This window comes from Desmodus rotundus, chromosome 9 (genome assembly GCF_022682495.2).
Source record: "Desmodus rotundus isolate HL8 chromosome 9, HLdesRot8A.1, whole genome shotgun sequence".
Taxonomy (NCBI): domain Eukaryota; kingdom Metazoa; phylum Chordata; class Mammalia; order Chiroptera; family Phyllostomidae; genus Desmodus; species Desmodus rotundus.
In genome coordinates, this window is record NC_071395.1 from 51,809,413 (window position 1) to 51,830,283 (window position 20,871).

Consider the following 20,871-nt stretch of genomic DNA (forward strand, 5'->3'; position numbering starts at 1 on the left):
TATTTTTATATAGTGTTTCAACATACTTTATCTTCCCTAATACTCATAAAACTACAGGTTGTTTTCTTCTTTCCAAATGGAGCAGACAGACCTGGCGAGACCAGTGAGTCGGACTTCTTACACCAAATCCATTGCCCTTCTGTTGCCAAAGACAGCACAGCCTTGTTAGTAGCACCCTCTGCATCAAAGACAGATTTGGGGGGTTCGGATTCCTCAGGGCCCCCCGCCTCCTGAGGCGTGGCTTTGTCTGGTGTCTGCCAGTTTCAGGGAGTTTTGTGCACCCCTCCTCCTGGAGGCTCAGGAATGTTGCCCCTGGACTCATTCGGAGCCATTCACCTTAGGGGACGTCCACTGGGGAGACGGTCCAGTTAGGTTGGTCATCCCTGGCCTTCCGGTGCGTGGGGGTGGGACTGGAGAAAGGCCAGTCTGCCTAAAGCACTTGGGCTGGGAGCTGCCTGGGAGCAGTTAGTTGGGTCATTGATGGGCCCAGCCCTGGAGGGTGTGCTGAGGCCACAGGTGCTTCAGGGACACTCGCTGTCTGTCAGAGAGGAATATAAAAGAACTAGACGCCTCTTTTTACATCCTTTGGGTGTCAGGTGGGGATGAAGATAGTTGAGGGGAAGAAGGCTCAAGACGTCTCACTGAGGCCAGTGAGCAGCGGGCCGGCTCTTGGCATCCATCTTCCTGTTGCTACAGCTCCCTCTTCCCCCACCTGCTCCCAACGCCTTGTCCACCCCTCCACCCCCTGGGCTCATTCTTTGGTGTGGCACCCAGCCTTTTCTCAATTTTAAATAAAGTGCGCTGTCAAAACCCAGTTCAGGCTGCCTCGTGTAGATCGCTGCCCCGCCACCTGAGACCCCAGCAGAGGAGTTCCAGCCTCAGACTGGATTGTGCTCCCACGTGGCCCAGGCTGGGAGGGGGCACGGAGCCAGCGTAAGTGGGTGGGTTTACCAACGTACATGGCTCACCCACTTCCTGTGGCTTACCAGTTGGCCTTGGAGACAGCTGAGCCTCAGCCAAGTGTGTGTCTGGAGCGTTTGATCTTATCTTCCACGTGTTGTTCCTGGGCACAGAGGAGTCTCAGTGAGAAGGTGGGCTGCCTGGTCAGCGGTGGTCAGGGGTGGCGGTGTGTGTCTGGAGGCCTAGCAGCTCTCGGGCTCTGCAGGTCTCTGCTGTCTGTTCCACTCACATCTGTGTGCAACCTCTGGACCTCTGGACCGAGCATCATGGCATGGCATTGCTCTGTCACCCCAAAGAGAAGTGACTGCCCCTCTCTGGGGGGGCGGGCCCAGAAACAAATGCAGCATGGTCAGTGCAGCAGTCGGGTGTGTCCACGGGACGGAGGGCTGCTTCTAGGATGGGACACTTCTGGGCTCAGGGAAGGGGCGGCCACAGCTGCCGTGCCTATTGGAGCCTCCGGGATGCTAAGGAGACTTCGGAAGTTCCGCAGAGGGTTGGACTTCCTCATGGGTCTTTCCTTTTCCCCTGGGAAGGGTTGGGCCTGGCGCCTGGGAGACGAGACTGTGGCACTAAAATAATTTACTTCTTCGAACCCAACCCAGGTGAACAAAGGAGTGGAGAGACTCCAACTTTGCTTTAGTGGGAGCCTGGTCCTCTGAGCCGTCCGTCAGCACACTCAAGCCTTTGTCCCTCCCACTCGTTTTGATGGCCTGCCCCACATGCTCTTCTTACTGCTCCTGGAAGGTATCCTTGAGGGCAGTTGGCTCAGCTCCTTGGGAGGGCTCGAATGCCACCCCCCCCCACTTCCATGGCCTTAGTAGCAGGGGCTTCCTCCTGCAGCTGGGGCCACCGGCCTCGAGGACTCACTGTCACCAGTTTTTCTTCCTCTCTTTGTTCTTTCCTCCAAAGAATCATTTATGAACTTTTTTTTTCTAAGAATAACTTCTAGTTAAGGGGGAGAAAAATCTGCACTGGAGCAGAAAGTTCCCCTTTTGTGTCTGCCAAAAGTCAGGGTCACTTGGATTTGAAGTGTTGTTAGTAAGTCCTAGGTGCCTAGACCAGGACTCCTTGCTGCCGCCCCCTATGGTTCTCAGACGCCGGGGGTTCAGGGGGTTGAGCCAGCGTGCTGCCCAGGCAGGACAGTCTGCTTGCTCCAGGCTGCCTCGCCAGGGCCAGTGGGCCACAGGGTCCGCGAGGAGCAGGTGCTTCATAAAAGCCAGCCTTGGCATGAATGCCTGTCCACATCCAGCTAAAGTTCATACTTTATGAACTTTAAGTGTTTTTATGTTTGTTTTTCTGATGTTCTGAAGTCGCTGCAGATACATCTGAGAAATACAGTGGAGGTGGAGCAGTTGTTGAAGTGATGTTACGGAAGGAGTCCCGAGACGCAGCCAGCCTCTAAGGCGCGCCTGTGGTTCCCCTGCACAGGGCCTTGCAGGGGCGGACAGAAGCTGGGGACCATCTGCCCAGAGGTGTGCAGGGTTTGGTGGCTCTTCAGGGGACCCAGGACGTGTATTTTTGTGTCTCCACCCAGTGGAGACAGTGGTTAAGAGTGCTCTGGCTTTAATGTCCTTCAGACCTGGCTTCCTTTCATGAAAAATTCCGTTTCTAACCTCACTGCTCTGCTTGCTGACTCTGGGCCCCGTTTCCTGACCTCTGAACCCCATCTCCTCATTAGTAGACGTGGATAAGCATCCCAACTTCTAAAGGGGTCATGACTGTCAGTGTGGAGCAGGGTGCGCCCTGGTGACAGTAGCAGCTGTCCCCATCGTCTCTCTGCCTCTCCCCTCCTGAGCCCACGCAGCTCTTCACCTGACAGTCCAGCACGGGCCTTTGGCAGATGAGTGGGGTGAGGTAGAGAACAGCTTTCTTTGTATAGTGGGATTAGCCATTTTGGACCAAGATCCTCCCTGCATACCAAAATTTAACTTTTGGTTCTTGGTAGAGATTTGAGAGTTGTTAGTCTCAAAGTGACACTTTTATAAAGCATTGTTTTTGCTGACGCCTAATCTATCCATTTGTGTGACTCAGAGTGTATTCCATGGAGAGTGATGTTTCATGTCCCCAGATCTGCGTGTGCCCCATGCCGCCTGGAATGTCCCAGATGTGTCCATCAAACGGTCACGGACTCGTTTGATGGTGCACCACAGGCCTGGGGTCAGTGGAGTCAGCCACAGGGGTGTCTCTGACTGGTCCGTTAGCAGCTCACTGTCTGTGCTAAGCGGGAGTCCAAGTAGAGGAGCTTTGCTCTTTGTAAGTCTTAAAATAAAAGTCATGTTTTATTGAGTGCCTTCTATAGTCCAGGCATTCAGTGACTTGTCATGGCTCGTGGCATTCAGTCTTCACAATAACCCAGTGAGTGCTACCAGGTTTATAGATGAGAAAACCAAGGTGTGGCGAGGAGGTGCCTCAGTCACGTGGCCGAGGGCCCACTGGGTAAGCAGCATTGCGGAAACCTGAGCCAGGTCTCTCAGACACTAAAGGTCAGCACTGCTCTGGGCAATTCTAGAGTGTTGACGCCGGTTATTACCTGGCCCAAGATGATGCAGCTGGTACGTGGCAGAGCCAGGACGCGAATGAGCCTGCCCTGAGGACTCTCCTGTGAGGTCCTCTGTCACGAGCCAAGGCCCAGAAGTGGAGCCACCCGAGGCCTCGTGCCCAGGAGCTGTGGGTAGGACTGCAGGGACTGGGTTCCTGCCTCAGATTTCACAGGCAGCTTGTTTTCCTTCCCTTCCTGGTATTTGTTTATTTCACTAATTAAATTATTACTGTATAAATGATTAACAAAAATCATCAGCCTTACTATCTTAAAGGTTTTATTTTTCTCATTCTTTCTCAGTTCTTTTTAAAATAATTGTTCTGCTTCTTAAGTTCGCGAGTCTCCTTTTTAGAGTTGCATAGTAATCCCTGAAGTTGATATATTCTAGTTCACCTGACCATAACGCGTCTTTCTGCCTTTTTATTTTTGAATTGCTTCTGGTAGTGTAAATTCTAGAAGTCAGGTTACAGATTCAGAGGATTTAAATACTTCTGTTATAACTTTTCAAGAGCCAGGTTACTTATGTAGCCACCAGCCGTATCTTATTTGGTTGTTCAGCCTCACTAACATTTGGTTTTATGTCTTTTGTGCAAAGTCTGTTTTGCTATTTTAATAAGTAGCAGTAGCATCTTTCATCTGTTCCATCTGTATTCTTAACAAACCAAAGATATTAATTTTTTAGATTTTATTTTGGAGAATTTGGAACATACACAAATAGTACAATGAATTGCTGTCCGCCCTTTGCTCAGTTTCCACAGTGACTAGCTCCGACCAGCTCCTGTTCCTGCAGGTCTTGTCTGCACTCTCATACAGATAACTCTCCTTTGTTATTTTTAAGCAAATCCCACAAATTATTTAATCCATGATTATTTCACTATCTCTAAAAGATAAGGACTTCTAAAATAACCTAGCTACGTAGTCTTTTACTTTCTTAAATTTAGTCAAACCTGTTGAATTTGTCCTTTTATTTATTTATTTTTTTGTGCTTTACTTGCAAAAGAAGGCTTTTTCTGGAAAGGTAGGTGGAGGCATTGGAGGAGGGGCAAAGAGTCTGCTTTGATCCTGACTGGACGAGACCCGTCCAGTTTGGAGCACGCAGCTGACGGGTCTGGAGTCAGCAGACAGGACGCTGGAAGAAGAGGTGGGTTTTTAAGCCCCACCCTCACCTGGCTTTTTGCTCTTACAGGCTTATTTGTCACCATGAAGCTTCTCCACCCAGCCTTCCCTAGCTGCTTCCTGCTGACCCTGCTCAGCTTATGGACAACTGCTTCTGAGACTCACGCTGTGTCCATGGGGACGCCAGCCATCAGTGCGACCTCATTCCTGCAGGACCTCATGCATCGCTACGGGGAGGGGGACAGCCTCACCCTGCAGCAGCTGAAGGCCCTGCTCAACCGCCTGGATGTGGGGGTGGGCCGGGACAACGTCACCTGGCCCCCGGAGGGACCGAGGAACCTGTCCACAGTAAGGCTCGTAGCTCTGCTCAGCACTCTGCCCTCTCAGTTCACAGTCCAGCTGTTCACAGGGCTGAGCTGCTTGGGGCAGGCAGGGTTGGGGCGGGCAGGCCCTGATGACAGAGCAGAGAGGCCAGCTCTTCCCTTGTTGTCGGGTCAGCAAGTCTGAGTCTCCAGCAGCGAGGCCTGCTGTCCTGCATGGGCATTGTAAAGCCATTACTGAAGGGCAGCCAGGAAGTGGGGGTCCTCAGTCCTCCAGACTCTCCCCTGCAGCTGGGATCACTGGGATCACCCGGAGCTGCTGGAAAGGTGGAGATCCCAGGACCACGAACGTTTCTGATAGAGTCTGTAGATGACAAAGCCCTTCGTCCCCTCTCCCAGGTGAGCCTTCCAGCACCTCTAGGTGCAGGTGGAAAATCTTCATTCTCTGGGACAGAACACTGAGGGTCCCCCAGTGAGATACTGGAGGGACCAGGACCAAGGCCCAGGTCTTTGGCTCCTGGTTCTTGTTCTCTCTTCCTTATCATCTTGGCTCATCTGAATCTGAAGCTATTTGAGCAGCCAGCTCTAAGTCAGCCAGCTATGGCTCTCTGTCTCTGCTTCGTTTGCTGTGCTGAGTATTGTGAGACATAGGAAAAATTAGTCACATTTAGGGGGTTTACTGTCAAGACGGGAAACCCAACCAACCAGGAACAAAATGAGCTGACGTGGAGTGAAGCGTTAAGTGCTGTCGGGCGGACCGTCATTGTGGGAGTCAGCAATGAGTGCGGGGAGTTTTGTGGGGGAGGCGTCCTGGAGCTCCCACTTGAAGGAGAGAGGAGCGGGGAGAGGTCAGGGGCCGTGTGGCCTGGGTGCAGAGCCACGGGGGCATGGGGCATGTCTGCACGAGTGAGGAGGCTGCCCTGGGGCTGACGCAGCACCACAGCAGTGTCTAGGGGTCAGCAAAGCCCTCAGCTTTGGAGGCCCAGAAGCTCCCTTGTCTGCACAATCCAGAAGGCTGACCGTGGAGACAGACCCGCATAAATCCAAACTCAGATAAAGACTGACGTGTGTAAAGTATAATTAGAAGGAAAACAGCCGAGTTTCATAGAACAGTGTATGAGAGCCACTCCCTGCTGCCTTCCAAGGGGACTGAGGGCTCATGTCCACTGGCCGGCCCAGCCTTGCTCTGTGGAAGCCCGTGCCCAGTAGCTCTGGAGAAGTATCTGGAATCTGTGGCAGCGTAATAGCTCCCTGGGCTATTGTGATGTGCAGCCAGATTTGCTCTGAAGCTGGGTCTTCAGGTGTGCAGTAGCATCATGTTTTCTAGAAGCCACATCCTGCTCATAATGATTGGAATTCAGTTGCTCTGGGCGGCCATTTACAGATGTTGTACGTCAGGTGTGCATGAGCCGGTGGCAATCTCTAAGATAACTTATCAGTTTTTCAAGTTAAAGGACTACCTTGCTCTTACTGCTGGAGATTAGTTTTACAGAAATTCGGACAATTCTGTCTTATTTTCCTGGGAAGGCTGAGTCTGTCACTGCCCAGGGCAAGGTATGGCTTCAGGCTCTCAGAGGCTCGCTGCCCCATGTCTGTGTTTCAGTGCTTTAGCTCTGGAGCCCTCTTTGCTGCCCACAACCTCAGCGACCAGTCCCGGATCGGGAGGAGTGAGTTCCAGGACTTCTGCCCCACCATCCTCCAGCAGCTGGACTCCCGGGCCTGCGCCTCTGAGAACCAGGAGAACGAGGAGGATGAGCAGACGCAAGCAGGGGGGCCGAGCCCAGTGGAAGGTGAGCTGGGGCAGGAAGGCCTGGTGTCCGCGCTTGTCTTCACATGGCCCTTGGCCTATTGATAGTGCTGCTCGTTCAGTGTTTAACTGGTGACCAGGTTATCAACATCAGGGGGGAGAGTTAAGGTGACAGTTACACCTGTGTCTTCGCACTACAAGACTGGTTCAGTGTGTCGTCAGATGGGACAAGCGGCTGCTGAATGTTCGTTATTGGGCTCTTGGACCAGCCCGACTATCGATTGCTTTTCATGGCCACTTTTCCACTTCAGTTTTCATGAAGCCCCCAGGAGGCCAGTACTTTGGTTTTTCAGTTTGGCATTTCAGACCTTACATGGTCTGTTGTCCGCCCATTTCATCCTTCTCCCCCATGCCTCCTGGTCCCTCTGCTCCAGGCCGGCGGACCCACGATGGTGCGTTATGCACTGGACCCCTTCGGGCCCAGAGCACCCTCCTGCAATGCCGCGGTGCCGTGCTGCTGCCGCCACTGGCCACCTGGCACAGGCTGCCTGTGCCGTGCCTCACTGCCTCCTGCTGTCATCCTTTGACCCCTAACCTTTCCTGTTTTCACCTGCCTCCATGTAAAAGGGGAGCTTCTTCCAGACAGCAACTGTGCTGTATTTTTTTAGGCTTCTCCCCAGCAACCAGTAAGAGACAGACTCAAGAAATATTTACCGAGGGGTTGGTAGACCTCTGTGTGCCCCGGCCGCAGGAGCACCCTGCCCTCGGTAATGGGGGCCCTCGTCTGTTCTTGTTCCTCCACAGTGTGGGGCTTTGGTTTCCTCAGTGTCTCAGTGATTAACCTGGCCTCTCTCCTGGGAGTCCTCGTCCTGCCGTGCACAAAGAAAGCATTTTTCAGCCGTGTGCTCACGTACTTCATCGCCCTGTCCATCGGGACGCTGCTCTCTAATGCACTCTTCCAGCTCATCCCAGAGGTGCAGTAGAACCTTTGTGCGCGGCCTCCTTCCACAGGGCGTCAGCTGAGCTGTCCCCACCCACATCCGACCTCCACCCTGAGCTCTAGGGCCTCTGACAACTGCACCTGACAAATTAACTGCTCCCTCATCTCAGGGCACACCAATAACTTCTGACTCTGGATCTCAAGGGCCTTCTCTTCTTCCTGGGGCACCAGGTTACCTCTGCCTCCTCAGGTGATGTCAGGTGCAAGGCTCTTGACCTCTGTCCTCCAGGTGGAGGCTCAGCCTCGCTGACTCAGTGCCTTTCCTAGGCTCAGTTGGCAGGGCTCGAAACGAAAGCTGTGGCTGGCGGTCTCTGTCCACGCCCCTGGCACTCTGCGCCCCTCTGTGCCCCTCTGTGCTAAGTGGAGGCCTTCTCAGTGCTCAGGGGTAGCCACCGAGAGATTATGCATCTGGAATGAGGTGGCGGAAGGAAAAGAGGTTGCCAGCTGATAAGTAAAAGTGGCCTAAAAGATGAGCGATCCTTTCTTTTTGTTGAAGCAGGCCATAATTCATAGCGTAGAGAGCCAAACCTAGAAGACTTTCCACAAAAACAAACCAAATGGAAAGAACGAGATCAAGGAGACGGGGACACTGCACCCTTCCTGTCCTGCACCTTGACTTTCTCCTGACGGAACTGACTTCCTGGTGCCTTTACTTGACTATTTGGAAGTGTTTGTTAATTTTGTTTTTTAATTGTGACCACGGAGGAGCTAAAAATAATAAGACCCAAGTTGACAGTCTGCCACTCTTGTCAGGACAGGCAGGCGGTGATTACGTGGGGGACATCCTTTGGGGTGGTGGCAGTTGCTGCCATAGGGAGCGCGAGTCTTCCCCAGTCAGAGACTCTCAGCCAGCAGAGGCACCCAGCACGGTGCCCAGGCCCTGCCCGTTCCCTCCCACCAGTGGGAGAAGGAATCTGGTTTCAGATAAACAGCTCCATGCTGTCTCAAAATTCCCCACGAACCTAGTAAGCACTCCTCAGGGGAGGCCTCATCTTGGGCTATTTTTTTCAGCTCCAAAAAGTCAAATTTATTATTTTTTTTAATAATTAAATTAAGTGAAATACCTCATTGCCTGTTGACTGGAAATACAGTAATTGCTCACACTCCAGCCCTGTGGCTCACCAGTGAGCCCCTCGTCCTGGCTCACTTTGCGCAGGCCAGAGTGTGTGGCGCTAGGAGATGGTGGAGGAAATCTTTGCTGTGTGGAGTGATCTTGGAACTCTGTTCTCAGTGCTGCAGCCCTCTCAAAACAAAAGGACACAACCCCCTCCCCCAAACCAAACAAACAAAAAAACCTTGAGAGGTTAAGAATCTGGATTTCACAGGCCCCAGGCCTGGCTCCCTCTCCCCCCCCCCCCCCCCCCCCCCGCCCCCGCACTTTGCTGTATCCTGCACACACACCAGACCAGGTGCAGGTGTTGGCGCAGGCGCCTGCCTACCCGGCTCAAGGCGGATACACAAAGCAAACATGGCAGCGTGGTGATCAGTCTCTTTCCAGCTGCTCTTGTTTCCTGTTAAAGAGGGCCCTTGGGTCCAGCGTCTGCTGTCTGTGGCAGCTCTGGATAGGCCTGCTTTCACCTTGGCTGTGTCACGAGGTAGCACCTGTCATATCAGCTGACAGGTGCACCTTGGGTCACCAAAGGCAGTGGGGGCAAGAGCCACAGAGTTCCAAGGCCATCTTGACTTCCTCTTCATTTCCTCTGAACTGATTGAACAAAATTTCACTGGACTTGAATCACTAACAAATTTTGTATTTCTCTCTCCCTCCCTACTTGTCTGTCTGATTTTTCCTTTTTGTTGCCTGTGTTAATATCCACCCCAACCTTCCTCATTGTCTCCCCATCCCCTCCACCTCCTTGCCCCTCCATGGCGGGTGTCGTGCTGTGGGGCGCTCACCCTTCCCCCTGTCCCGGGTGGGGCTGGCTCTTCCCCGATGGCAGTGTGGGGATATGGTCTCCTCTGCGTGACCGTCATCTCCCTCTGCTCCCTCATGGGGGCCAGCGTGGTGCCCTTCATGAAGAAGACCTTTTACAAGAGGCTGCTGCTCTACTTCATAGCTCTGGCGATTGGCACCCTCTACTCCAACGCCCTCTTCCAGCTCATCCCCGAGGTATGGCAAGCCAGGGCTTCTTGCCCAGGAGCACCTCGTCTCCTGGGGACCGCGGGCGCAGTGGGAGGACCCTCCGGGTCGGTGGAAGACAGGGAGAGGAGGCCCTTTCCTTTAGGGAAGTGGCACTGAGACAGGCAGAGCTAAGGGAGGCGGCAGAGCGCAGCGTTGAGAGCTGGGTCCAAACACCAGCTCTCCCATGGACAAGACCTGTGAGCTGGGAGAGTCACTTCACCTCGCTGTCTTCCATTTCCTCATCCTGTTAAACAGGAGCGACAGTGGGCCCACCCTCACGAGCATGCCGTGCAGGTTGTGTGAGTAATACTTGTGAAGTGCCCGGTGCCTAGGAAGTGCTGTCTGGCTGTTGGTGAGATGGTGTGGTGTAGGAAGATCACTTATGGCCTCTGACTGAGGGCTTTTAGCACATAACAAACAGACATCTCCACAGAATCTGTGGGTCACAATCAAAAGATCCTTCCTCATTAGGGCACTCTGTGGCAAAGGTGACCCAAAGAGAACCGTCTGGCGTCACGAACACTGAAGGCACCTTTGTCCCTCAGCCCAGGTTAGTGAGAAAATCGTCCACACAAGAGGAGGAAGTGCAGGCTTTGCGTCAGTTGGGCAGAGGGCCCGGGAGAAGTCTCACCTGGTTTGGTGGTGTCTCCGGAGACCGGCCAGTGCAGCAAGCACGCGGCCCTGCTGCGCAGGTGGTCTGACAGGCCCGGACAGAGCCTCACTGGGGCCACAAGCGTGACGCCACAGGCTGCTTCTAGTGCTTTGTTTTCCCAGATGTGGTCCTGTGTTTTCATACTTGATCCTTAGATAAACTGTGAGATCAGGAGAACAAGTAATGTTTTACGCGTTGACCAGATAAGGACCCTGACCTGGCCAAGAGCCGGCACCCGAGAGGCCAGGCTTACCGTTCCTGAAGCCTGCTCTTGCCCCTGCACCCCGCTGTGGCTTTGTGTGGAGCACTGTGGGCTGCCTGGCTTCACTCCACTTTTCCCTAAGACGATTTGACTGTCCTGGAGAGTCGGCCCGAATGTGTTGTTTCCGCTCGAGAACTTGTTGCCCTTTGTGTCTCTGAAAACTAGACTAGTGGGTAGAGATTGCATTTTGTCCCTTAAAAGCACAGAGGAAAAACACTAACCTTTCAGGTAGCCCAGAGTTCTTGGTTCTGATGATCACTTTTCTCTTGGACCTGTTCCTGAGGAGGCTGGAGTGCATTCCCTAAAGAGGGGTTTCCTGTCAGAAAGCTGAGCTGCAGGTCACCGGACCCTTCCACAGGGCCCCGCCACCAGTCCGGAGCAGCCCTGGGAGAGGAGTTCTCCTGATTTCTACTCCAGTCCACTCCGCAGTGGTTTCTGTCCACCCCCCAACCCCCGTAATAAGCAGGGTTTCCAGAAGGAACTCAAGACAAACCCCCACGTTGACATGTGCAGCAGTGACACTGCTTTCTTGGCTTTGTGGTCACCGGGAGGTCTGCGGTCAGGAAGATGCCGCAATTCTCGGTATTTAACTGGGGAATGGAGTTCCCATTTTAGAAAGTGTAATTACACCGCCTCCCTTCGTGTTTACAGGCAGATGGAGCAGGGACAGGAGATAGTGGTGCAAATGGGCCCAAGTGCCTTCTCTTTTAAGTATGGCATTTGCCAGCAGTGTCTAGCAAATGGAGAAATGGAGACAGAGTCCTCATTAAAAGTAGAAAGCCATCTCCAGCTTTTCTTCGTGACAGTACATCCTGAAGACAATCCGGCTTTTGCATCAGAAACTAAGGGAGAGGGAACCTGGTAGGCCTGGTGATGGGCCAGTCGGGAACCATCAGGAGTTGGCACTCTCGGGGAAGGAGGCGGGAGGCAGCGATTACCCCCGTGCACACGTGCCCTTGCACACAGCCACAGAAGTGGCTGAGAGACGAGAGGGGGCCCGTGGAGGTGGTTTATTTTCTTGAACTCATTTTCTTTTCCTGGGTCCACAGGCATTTGGTTTCAACCCTCTGGAGGATTATTACGTCCCCAAGTCTGCAATGGTGTTTGGGGGTTTCTATCTTTTCTTTTTCACAGAGAAGATCTTGAAGATGCTCCTTAAGCCGAAAAATGAGGTGAGGCCCAGTTGTTAAAGCAGATGCTTCTGGGGAAAGCGTCTGTCTCCAAAATGCCTGTGTGTTGTGGTGGGCTCAGCTCGGCACTGCTGCAGTGGGCTTGGGGGGGGCTAAAGCCAGATTTCGTGAGTCAACACCCCATTTCACCTCATGAGGGTAATAGCGGGGGTAAGGGCGGCCCAGAAACCAGACCTGGCCTGTGTGCCTTCTACCAGGCAGTACGTATCCCCTGTTTTATTCCAAATGATTTCCTTAATGTACTTTCATGCCTAAGGAGGGGTATGGACGTGCACTGTGTACGAAGTATGACCACAGAGAAATAAGGCTGATTATTATAGGATAGATCCAGGAAGATGCCTTCCATGCATGCTGCGTAGTCATTCCCAAAATAGTTGCTGAATTGAACAAAATGAGCCGTTGCAAAGGAGGAGCTGTAAATATTTTGAGCAGTGCTGCCTCTCTGGAATGCGCGGGGGCCATGTGGTCTCTGCTCTGGTCTCTCTCTGGTGCCAGGCCCTTGCGTTCATCTTGGTTCAGTGCTAACAACTGTCCCCAGGGTTCCGTGCCTGCCGCCCACTGGCGTTGTCTCTGGTGGCTGGGGTTGGGGTCTCCCCAGTGTTTGGCACTGGCTCAGCAGATCTCAGGAAGCTGTACGGTTTGGGTGAGTATCGCACTCACTGCTCCCTGTCCCTCCAGCATCATCACGGACATAGTCATTATGCCCCCGAGACTCTTCCTTCCAAGAAGGACCAGGAGGAGGGAGTGACGGAGAAGCTACAGAATGGGGACCTGGACCACATGATTCCTCAGCACTGCAGCAGCGACCTGGATGGCAAGGCCCCCGTGATGGATGAGAAAGTCATTGTGGGCTCGCTCTCTGTCCAGGTCAGTGGGCCATCTGCTCCTGGGTGGGGACCTTCAGGCAGTAGTGGTCTTGATGACTCAGGCCTACCTTGAACTGGCTTCCTTGTAGGACCTGCAGGCCTCCCAAAGTGCCTGCTACTGGCTGAAAGGTGTCCGCTACTCCGATATTGGCACTCTGGCCTGGATGATCACCCTGAGCGACGGCCTCCACAATTTCATCGACGGCCTGGCCATCGGAGCCTCCTTCACCGTGTCTGTTTTCCAAGGCATCAGCACCTCGGTGGCCATTCTGTGTGAGGAGTTCCCACACGAGCTGGGTGAGTGCGTGTGCGCCCACCCCGGGGCCGCTCGGCTGCCTTGTTCTTGGCACCAGCACCCTTCCTGTGGCTGACTCCTCTCCCCTTCAAAGTGCTTGTAATTCATGTATACGTTCTTTATGTGGTGTGAACCCTAACCACTAATTCTCAACAGTTGAATTAATCGTGGAAGTCGGTCATTGAAAATGATTGAATGTTTTACAAGGACGTCTGGTTCCCCGCGGCGCCCCGAGCTATGGCTCAGCTCCCTCACTTCTCCACTGGGGGAGACAGCAGCACCTGCCTCATAGGGTTATCGTGAAGATGAACAGGGAAAGTAGTGAAAAGGGTTCCCAACGTGCCATACAGTATTCTTCCAAGTGCCTCGGGCACCTTATTTCCAACATCCCGCGACTCTCCCAAAGGCCGCGATGCATGTCAGACGTCCGGTGGGTGGAAGAAGTTGATGAGCCAGAGGTGGTTGGGTGGGAGGCCCTTAGTTTTATCAGAGGGAGTATAAAAAGCCTGAACTTTGGAGGCTCAGAGACTCAAGGTCAAGTCCTGGGTTTGCCATTTATTGGTTTGTGACTGTGGGCAAATCACTTAACTTCCCTCAGTCTCAATTTTGTTTCCTAAAAATACCCTTCACTGTGGTTGTGAGGAGGGAAGCACCTTCTATTTCACCACCAATCAGAAGAGAAATGGGGCCGTGGCTAGTTGGCTGTTATTTTGTATTGTCGTCAGCGTCTCGGCTGGACATACACGGCCGGCTTTGCCAACAGAGATAAGCCTGCTTCCAGACACAAAGCGGACGCCTTCGTCTGTTCACTGCCGTCTCCTGTCTGGGGCTTCCTGATTTCCACCCAGACTTTAGCCAGACTTGTGAGCAGTCTGCCCTCACCGTGCTCTCTGTCCTCCCCACCCCAGGAGACTTCGTCATCCTGCTCAATGCTGGCATGAGCCTGCAGCAAGCGCTGTTCTTCAACTTCCTTTCTGCCTGCTGCTGTTACGTGGGTCTGGCCTTTGGCATCCTGGCCGGCAGCCACTTCTCTGCCAACTGGATCTTTGCACTGGCTGGAGGAATGTTCTTGTACATTTCTCTGGCTGACATGGTAAGCCTGTCTTCCACAGTTTATACCCAGGGAACAGGACCAAACTGGACTGGGTTGTTGAAGTCATTGGGTGGGAGGACAGCTGAGGAGCTGTTAGTTAGCTGGGTTTTGATAACAGCTTTATGGAGGGGTCACTCACATACCACACCATTCACCTGTTTAAGGTGTGCAATTCCATGCTTGTTAGAAGGACATTAGATTTTAGAGAACGAGAAGCTAATGTTTCTTTTAGCATGTGTCCTTAAAGAAAACGATCACTAAACTCAACTCCAGGGTCCTTACTTAAAAACGTAAGTATTACAGGACAGATATTGGTAGATCAGCGCTTTTCAGTCTGAAAAGCGCTATCAGTAGTCTGAATGAACACATTATATTGTGCCCGCTAACATTTGGTGTGACCATTTAGATTCGAGTTTGCTAGTGAAACACCTGATTTGTCACATCTTTGGTACAACTAAACTTGTTTGTGGGCTTGCCATTTTCTGTGGCATGTTTGCATGAATTACTTTCTATAGTCTTTGAAAATAATGTTTTTGACAAGATGATGAGAGTAGACTACCGAGATCCAGCCTAGATTCTAGATTCTCTCCTTTCTTGCGGGCGCCCTCCCTGTGGCTGGGATTTTTGCAGTACGTGAATTGGAAGGTCTCATTCCTGCCTGCCTGGCTGGCCAGCAGCGAGAGGCCTGGAGTCATAGCGCCACTCTCTGGCCCCTTACACAATTGCTCAATTTCCCAAAGAGGGGACTGTAACATTTTGATGTCAGAAAGATCTTTGCGGGTGTTTTTACGGATCACAATAAAGAGTTTATTTTTGCCCAGGCAGTCCCTTTGGCCAGCATCTAGACCCGTCGAGGGGTATGTGCGTGCGCAGTGCTTCGTGTTACCTCTGCAGCTGCAGACCCTTGAACAACAGGGTTTGACCCGAGTGGGTCCACGTGTACCTGGATTTTTTCCAGTAAAATCCTGTACTGCTTTCCGTCTGTGGTTGGGAATCCAAGGGTGTGGAGGACTGACTGTGTGCCTTGTTGTAAGCCATTCTACACAGGGGACTTGAGCATCCACGGATTTTGGCATCCATGGTGCGGGGGGGGGCAGTCCTGGAACCAATCCCCTGTGATACTGAGGGACAGCTAGGTTTGGGGGGTTGAGTTACATGCAGATTTTCAACTGCACGAGGGCAGCACCCCTAACCCCCATGTTGTTCAAGGGTCAGCTGTAGTGGTAACCACCTTGGAGAAAGGCTGTTCCAGGCGAGTTCCAGAGACCATTGCTGTGAATTTTCTTTGTAAAGATATATATGTATATATAGTATAATTTCACCCCAGTAATACTAAGTATTATAGTAGTCATATGTTACGTGTTAATTGTGTTACTATTACAGTATAGATGTGAATGGAATAAATATGAGAACAGGTGTTAGATATCACATCTACACGGCACTGAGTCCTCCTGGGCTCACAGGTTAGGGAAGGAGCTGCAGCGCTCTTGTTCTCTCTCCTTTCCCAGTTCCCTGAGATGAATGAAGTCGGCCAGGAGGATGAGTGGAAGGGCAGCATGTTGGTCCCCTTTGTCATCCAGAACCTGGGCCTCTTGACTGGCTTCACCATCATGCTGCTTCTCACCATGTATTCAGGACAGATCCAGATTGGGTAGGGCCCTGCAAGAATCCAAGGAAGTGGACGTCGGCCCTCGGCTGTCTGACCCCTGGCCCTCGGACTCAGCGTCCCCAAAGTGCCTTGGGAGAGGCAGTTCTGGTAAAAACTGTGGCATGGACTGGATTCCTGCACTTCGACGTCATCTGTTTTTAAAATGCTCTGTCCTAGTAACAAGCTGCCCTGGTCACAGCCTCCAGGTCACACCTCTCTCCCTTTCCTCTCCCTCCTTCTCAGAGTGACCCTGGGACCTGAATGCAGCTTAGAAGACAAACCTATTTTTTTTCTCTAGTAACCCTGGCCCCTTTCTCTTCAAACCATTGCTGGGAGATTTTGGATCTTTTGCCCCAAAATGCAAAAATATGGGCAGCAGCCATAACCTGGTTAGAAAGAGCAGAGGCAAATCTATAGTTTGGGGCCCATGAATCTAACTGTGTATCCTGGACCTCAAGAAGACCCATTTTTAAATGGATCATCTTCACCTATTTTTTTACAAGAAAGGTACAGGAGACAGGAGTTCCTCCCATTTTTTCAGTCTGTTCAGTTGCCTGTTCTCTCAAGGAGAACTGAGAGTCGGAGCAGACATAGGGCGGGAGGGGTGGATTGTCCTGAGTGAGAGGGGAAGTGGAGCCCGTGTGTGTCCCCGTCCTGACAGTCGCCCATGCCCACTGGGATGCTGATGTCAGTTTTGTGGCTGCACCTGGTATTTCCTGGCCATCCAGGAGAGCTGGCGTGTCCGTTCAGTGGCCTGGACACCCTCCCCCCCCGCCCCTTCTATCAGAACAACACTAACAAGAGCGGAGGGCAGAGAGGGTTTCGCTGTGTTTCCCTCCTCCCCTTCCCCACTCCCTCCTTCCGAGACTTGGCTGCTTCCCTAGAAGCACATTCTGAGCACATGCACGGTGCTGGTGTGAGAGGGGACACTGCGCACACTTACCCCCCTGGCCCACACGTCTGCTGCAGAGTGGCAGGTGGACTTGCGGAGTTGGAGTGCAAGTGGTGCTCTTCTGACAGTGGTACCAGGAAAGGAATCAGTGCAGACGCCATTTGGGATTTGCTAATTGCATGAATAAAAGTACGAATAATGGAACTCTGAGGTGTAAGGTCTGGAACTCTGGTTGGGCTCTGCAGAACAGGGGGCCCACTGATTACGCGGCGGGTGGGTTTTCGGCATGCGGTACGACCTAGGTTACCCTTCCTCCCTCACCCCAGACAAGGAAGGGTGGCTCCTGTATGGAATATTAATTGCTGTAACTCTCCTCAGAAAGGGGGTGGATAGACTTGTCTGTGAGACTGTAGGCCAGCCTCAGGTGCCATGGAGCCCTCTCCTTAGAACTCGGGCTTCAGGGGGAGCTAATCTCCAGCTTCACTAGGTGAATTGATTTATTGTTATCATATTGATAATGTGAGATTCTTTAGCCACTTTGGGGAGCCTGTCTCTCCAGAAGCCTTTTTGTGGTGCCCACAGCCGCAGCCCAGGGGTCGTGTGCGTGACTGACGAGTGCTGGTTCTTCACCATCGCCTGTGAGCTTTTCCCTCCTGACCCAGAAACTCTCTCCACTGCTCATTGATTAAAAGCAGCCTCTGTTTTGTTTTTTCTTCTTGGAAAACATCCCTCAAACCAGGAATATTCTTGAAAAGAACACGAGCAGGAAAACTGCTGGTAATGCTTTGTAAGTTTTTCTCCTCTTGCCTGTTGTCTTGGGTGGATTTCAGAACGGGCTGAAGAAGGAAAACAGTTATCAAGATTCTAGATTTAATACCGGGACTGTCTCCTGATGGGATTGTGGTCCAGTTTTACCAAAGAACCAACCCTTTGAATGTTGGAATCTAACCTTGTATTATATTGTCATTGTTATTGTTACTGACTCTGTCTTTTCTGTTTTATTTTCCTTAAATTGCTCTCAGGAGCTAGCAGAAAATAACACTCAATCATTAGGGCTTGAGAAGATTTTGCTTCCTTTAATTCACATTGATGTATTAAATTTATAATTTTAGCATTCCCTGTAGATCATTCCTTACAAATACAATTATTCTTGGAGTAAAATACTAAGTTAGGGTTAGTCGGTTTCTAGTCTTAGAAGAGCTCAAAAATATAATCTTTAGCAAATTAAAAAATACAGTATGAAGCATAGGATGCTTTCCCTTTCCGTGCACACCTGTAGGAAGAGCCTCCCTTTCGTAGATAGCTGCCTCAAAGGGAGATTGTCTTGTCAACTGTCATTAGTCCAGAGGCCGGTCTGGGCTGGAGCTGAGGAGGCGGGGAAACACTTAATTCATGCAGTTGATTGGCAACCGACTTGCCTCATGAGTTGAAAATGTGGCAATTTCTTTTGGATTTTTAAGTGTTGAGTTTGCTGGTTTAAAAGCATCCGCAAGTTTTAGAAGTCTGAGAGGTAGAGCGTTTTGAGGACTTCTGCGTCTTCGACCCTTCTTTGTCCGGGTGGACCAGCTCCTATTAACAATTGCTAGGAGAGTCTGCGTCCCACGCAGGAGCCCTGGGCCAGGATCCGGGGTTCTGCTGCAGCTCGCAGCCCTGCGGTGAGGTTGCTTCCATCTCTGCTCCCAAAGGCCTTCTGTGTCTGGTGTCACCTCCGGGCTCCTTCACTGATCCTTCTTCCAGGGTTTGAGAAAAGAAGGCTTCTCTGTTCAGGTGTCCTAACACCTGTTCTTAGTAAGTCCTCTTCCAAAGAGATGGTAGGACACTGGAAATATGCTTAAAAACAAAAAGTCTAATTTTTTTGCGAGAGAGGTTAGATTTTTATTGTTCGTATTTCCTTTTTCAGTTCTGCAGTTCCATCACAGTATTTTTTAAAATAACTCAGGAGTTAGGAGGATAAACTACAAAAGAAAATAACTTAAGTTATATGAACTTTAAATGTTTTATTTGTAAGATTCTATAAATAAAGCTATATTCTGTAACTGTTGAATCCTAAGTGTGATCTTTTGCAATAATGTGGGTGCAGTGAAGCCGGTTAAACACAAGGTGGCAGTGGTGTCTCACTGCCTTAGAAGCTCTGTGTCATTGGTCCAGCTTATATTTGGAGAGATTTTAGGAGGAACCTTAAATATCGTTAACACTCACTTTAAATGATTAATTTAACTTTACGGGGCCTGTGGTTTCACTAACTTGTTTTCCTAAGGAGAGCTTTCCATTGCACTTTCCCTTTGTTACAAATCCGAAATAAAAACTTGACAAGTACATTTGGCTCTCGTGAACCACCTCTCCTGTATGTCTTACAGGCGGAAGCTAATGCAATCTTACTACCACATAGCTTAGAGGTTCTCCAATGCCCATTGCTTGTTCCTTCCATGAGTAATAGATTAAGTGGCTCATATTGGTCTTTTTAAGATTGCATTAACTAGCTCTTCTATTAGACTACCATCTGCTGTTCAAACTGGCATTCGCTCCATCCTTTGGCGCCTCCCTGCACACACCTGTTACTAGAATTGAGTTGTGATTGCTGTTGCCTTTACACGCCGAGTTCCTCCTGGCTGAAACTAGCTGGTTTCCTTCTGTAATTTCAGCACTGCCACCCAGAAAGAATGCATGAAAAGACCAAATGAAGTGCTTGTAAGTCTGTGTTTGTGAACATGCTCCTTGTCCACTGTAGCAGTTCCTCTTGTGTTCTGTCTTTGGTGTTGGCTTTGCTTATGTCCTGTTACCTGGTCATTCTTTATTTAGAAAGAGAACTCTGAGAGAGGCGACTGTGGCCCATATAGAACGGAGCTCAGGGGAGTAAACAGGTCATTAAGAGGATTAAAACTTTGATCTCGGCCATGTCTTTGTAATACTCTTAACCAGCTCAGCCATTTAGGACATTTCTGGTGCAAGGGGAATGACGGATCTTGTTGCTTCTGCTCACCCATCTGAGCCGTGCAGTGATGCTGAGATCTGATTGGCGCAAACTCCATTTCAAGAAATAATAAAGACACCAAATGTGGACAAGGGCTTTTGAGTTGTGGCAAAACGACATGCTCGTCTGTGTTAAAGATTTTTGTACTTTCAATGATCTGGTATGATATACCTAGACTTCTGAAGAAGGATAGGTTTGAATCCCAGGAGAAGTAACTCCCTTTCACCCTTCTAGAATAAAATGAATTATATTCCATTTCAAGTACCAAAAATTGGTGGTTAGAAAAGATCCATAGGTCCTTATCAGCCTTTAGCTAAGTGTGCTTAGAGCTGCCAGCCAAAATCCATGTTTCCTTCCAATGTCACAGCCCCTTCTAGCCAGATGTCTATTCCGGGTTTATGTTGAAGAAAGGGAGCTGACAGGCACTGTCCTTCCTGTATGACAGCAATCTTTGACCCTGGCCGTGGGTGGGATTCCGAGGCAGTAGCATCAGTCATAGTTAAGGAATAACCCAAAGTGTCCTCACTCTGGCAATCATAAGCCAAGAAGTGGTTCTTCCACCAGGCTCTGGGTTCCGCCCCCCATCCCCCAGCTGTGGTTTGCTTATAGATCTTTGGAACATGAAGGTTGCCTAAGAATAAACTTAGGCAATAATTCACAGTTGTTTTTTTCTAAAATAAACACACATGTAATAGAAAGCCATCAGGAAATTCCTAATGGAGGCCCCCACAAATCTTTTGATGAAGTAATTCTAAATGTAAATGCGCTCTTAAACTATGTATCATCCTGCATTTGGTACTTTTGTTTCTTTCTGGGAGAACACATTTATTTAACATGGTGGGTGGAGTATTAATGGTCTCTCTTAGTGTGTATGGCGTGGTAGAGAGACAACCAGGAGGGCTTCTGCCCCGGAGTAAGAGGCTGCTCTGGCTCCAACTGGGGTATGGGGAGCAGATTGAGGGGACAGGTGTGTAATGGGGTAGTTTGGAACCATAGTCCAGGCTCACCCAGCCACCAAAGCAAGAATCAAAGAAGGTGTAACCCTGGAGCTGGGAGAGGCAGAACAGGAAGGCACCTGGTACACCAATGTCCACAGCCCACATTTAGTGAGGCCAGGTCTGGCCCACCTGGGCAGACCCTCCTGTCCAATCACCCCTGTGTCCATCCCTCTATGAGCCCTGCAGGCCCTGTGCAGCCA

General features: G+C 50.9%; 1 protein-coding gene across 2 annotated transcripts in view; it reads left to right on the forward strand.

Annotated features, from left to right (window-relative positions):
* SLC39A14 (solute carrier family 39 member 14) overlaps positions 1-18,738 on the forward strand; it is a 40,693-nt gene extending 21,955 nt beyond the window's left edge. The window contains exons 2-9 of one of the 2 annotated variants that reach the window (XM_053930756.1): positions 4,686-4,963; positions 6,539-6,725; positions 7,487-7,656; positions 11,768-11,890; positions 12,587-12,775; positions 12,864-13,071; positions 13,978-14,162; positions 15,671-18,738. In XM_053930756.1, the coding sequence (XP_053786731.1) occupies positions 4,700-4,963; positions 6,539-6,725; positions 7,487-7,656; positions 11,768-11,890; positions 12,587-12,775; positions 12,864-13,071; positions 13,978-14,162; positions 15,671-15,817 (1,473 nt within the window). In that variant the 5' untranslated portion in view covers positions 4,686-4,699 and the 3' untranslated portion in view covers positions 15,818-18,738. Of the gene's footprint in view, positions 1-4,685; positions 4,964-6,538; positions 6,726-7,486; positions 7,657-9,622; positions 9,793-11,767; positions 11,891-12,586; positions 12,776-12,863; positions 13,072-13,977; positions 14,163-15,670 lie in introns of both variants that reach the window. The other variant, XM_053930755.1, reaches the window with a different exon arrangement.
* The last annotated feature ends 2,133 nt before the right edge of the window (positions 18,739-20,871 follow it).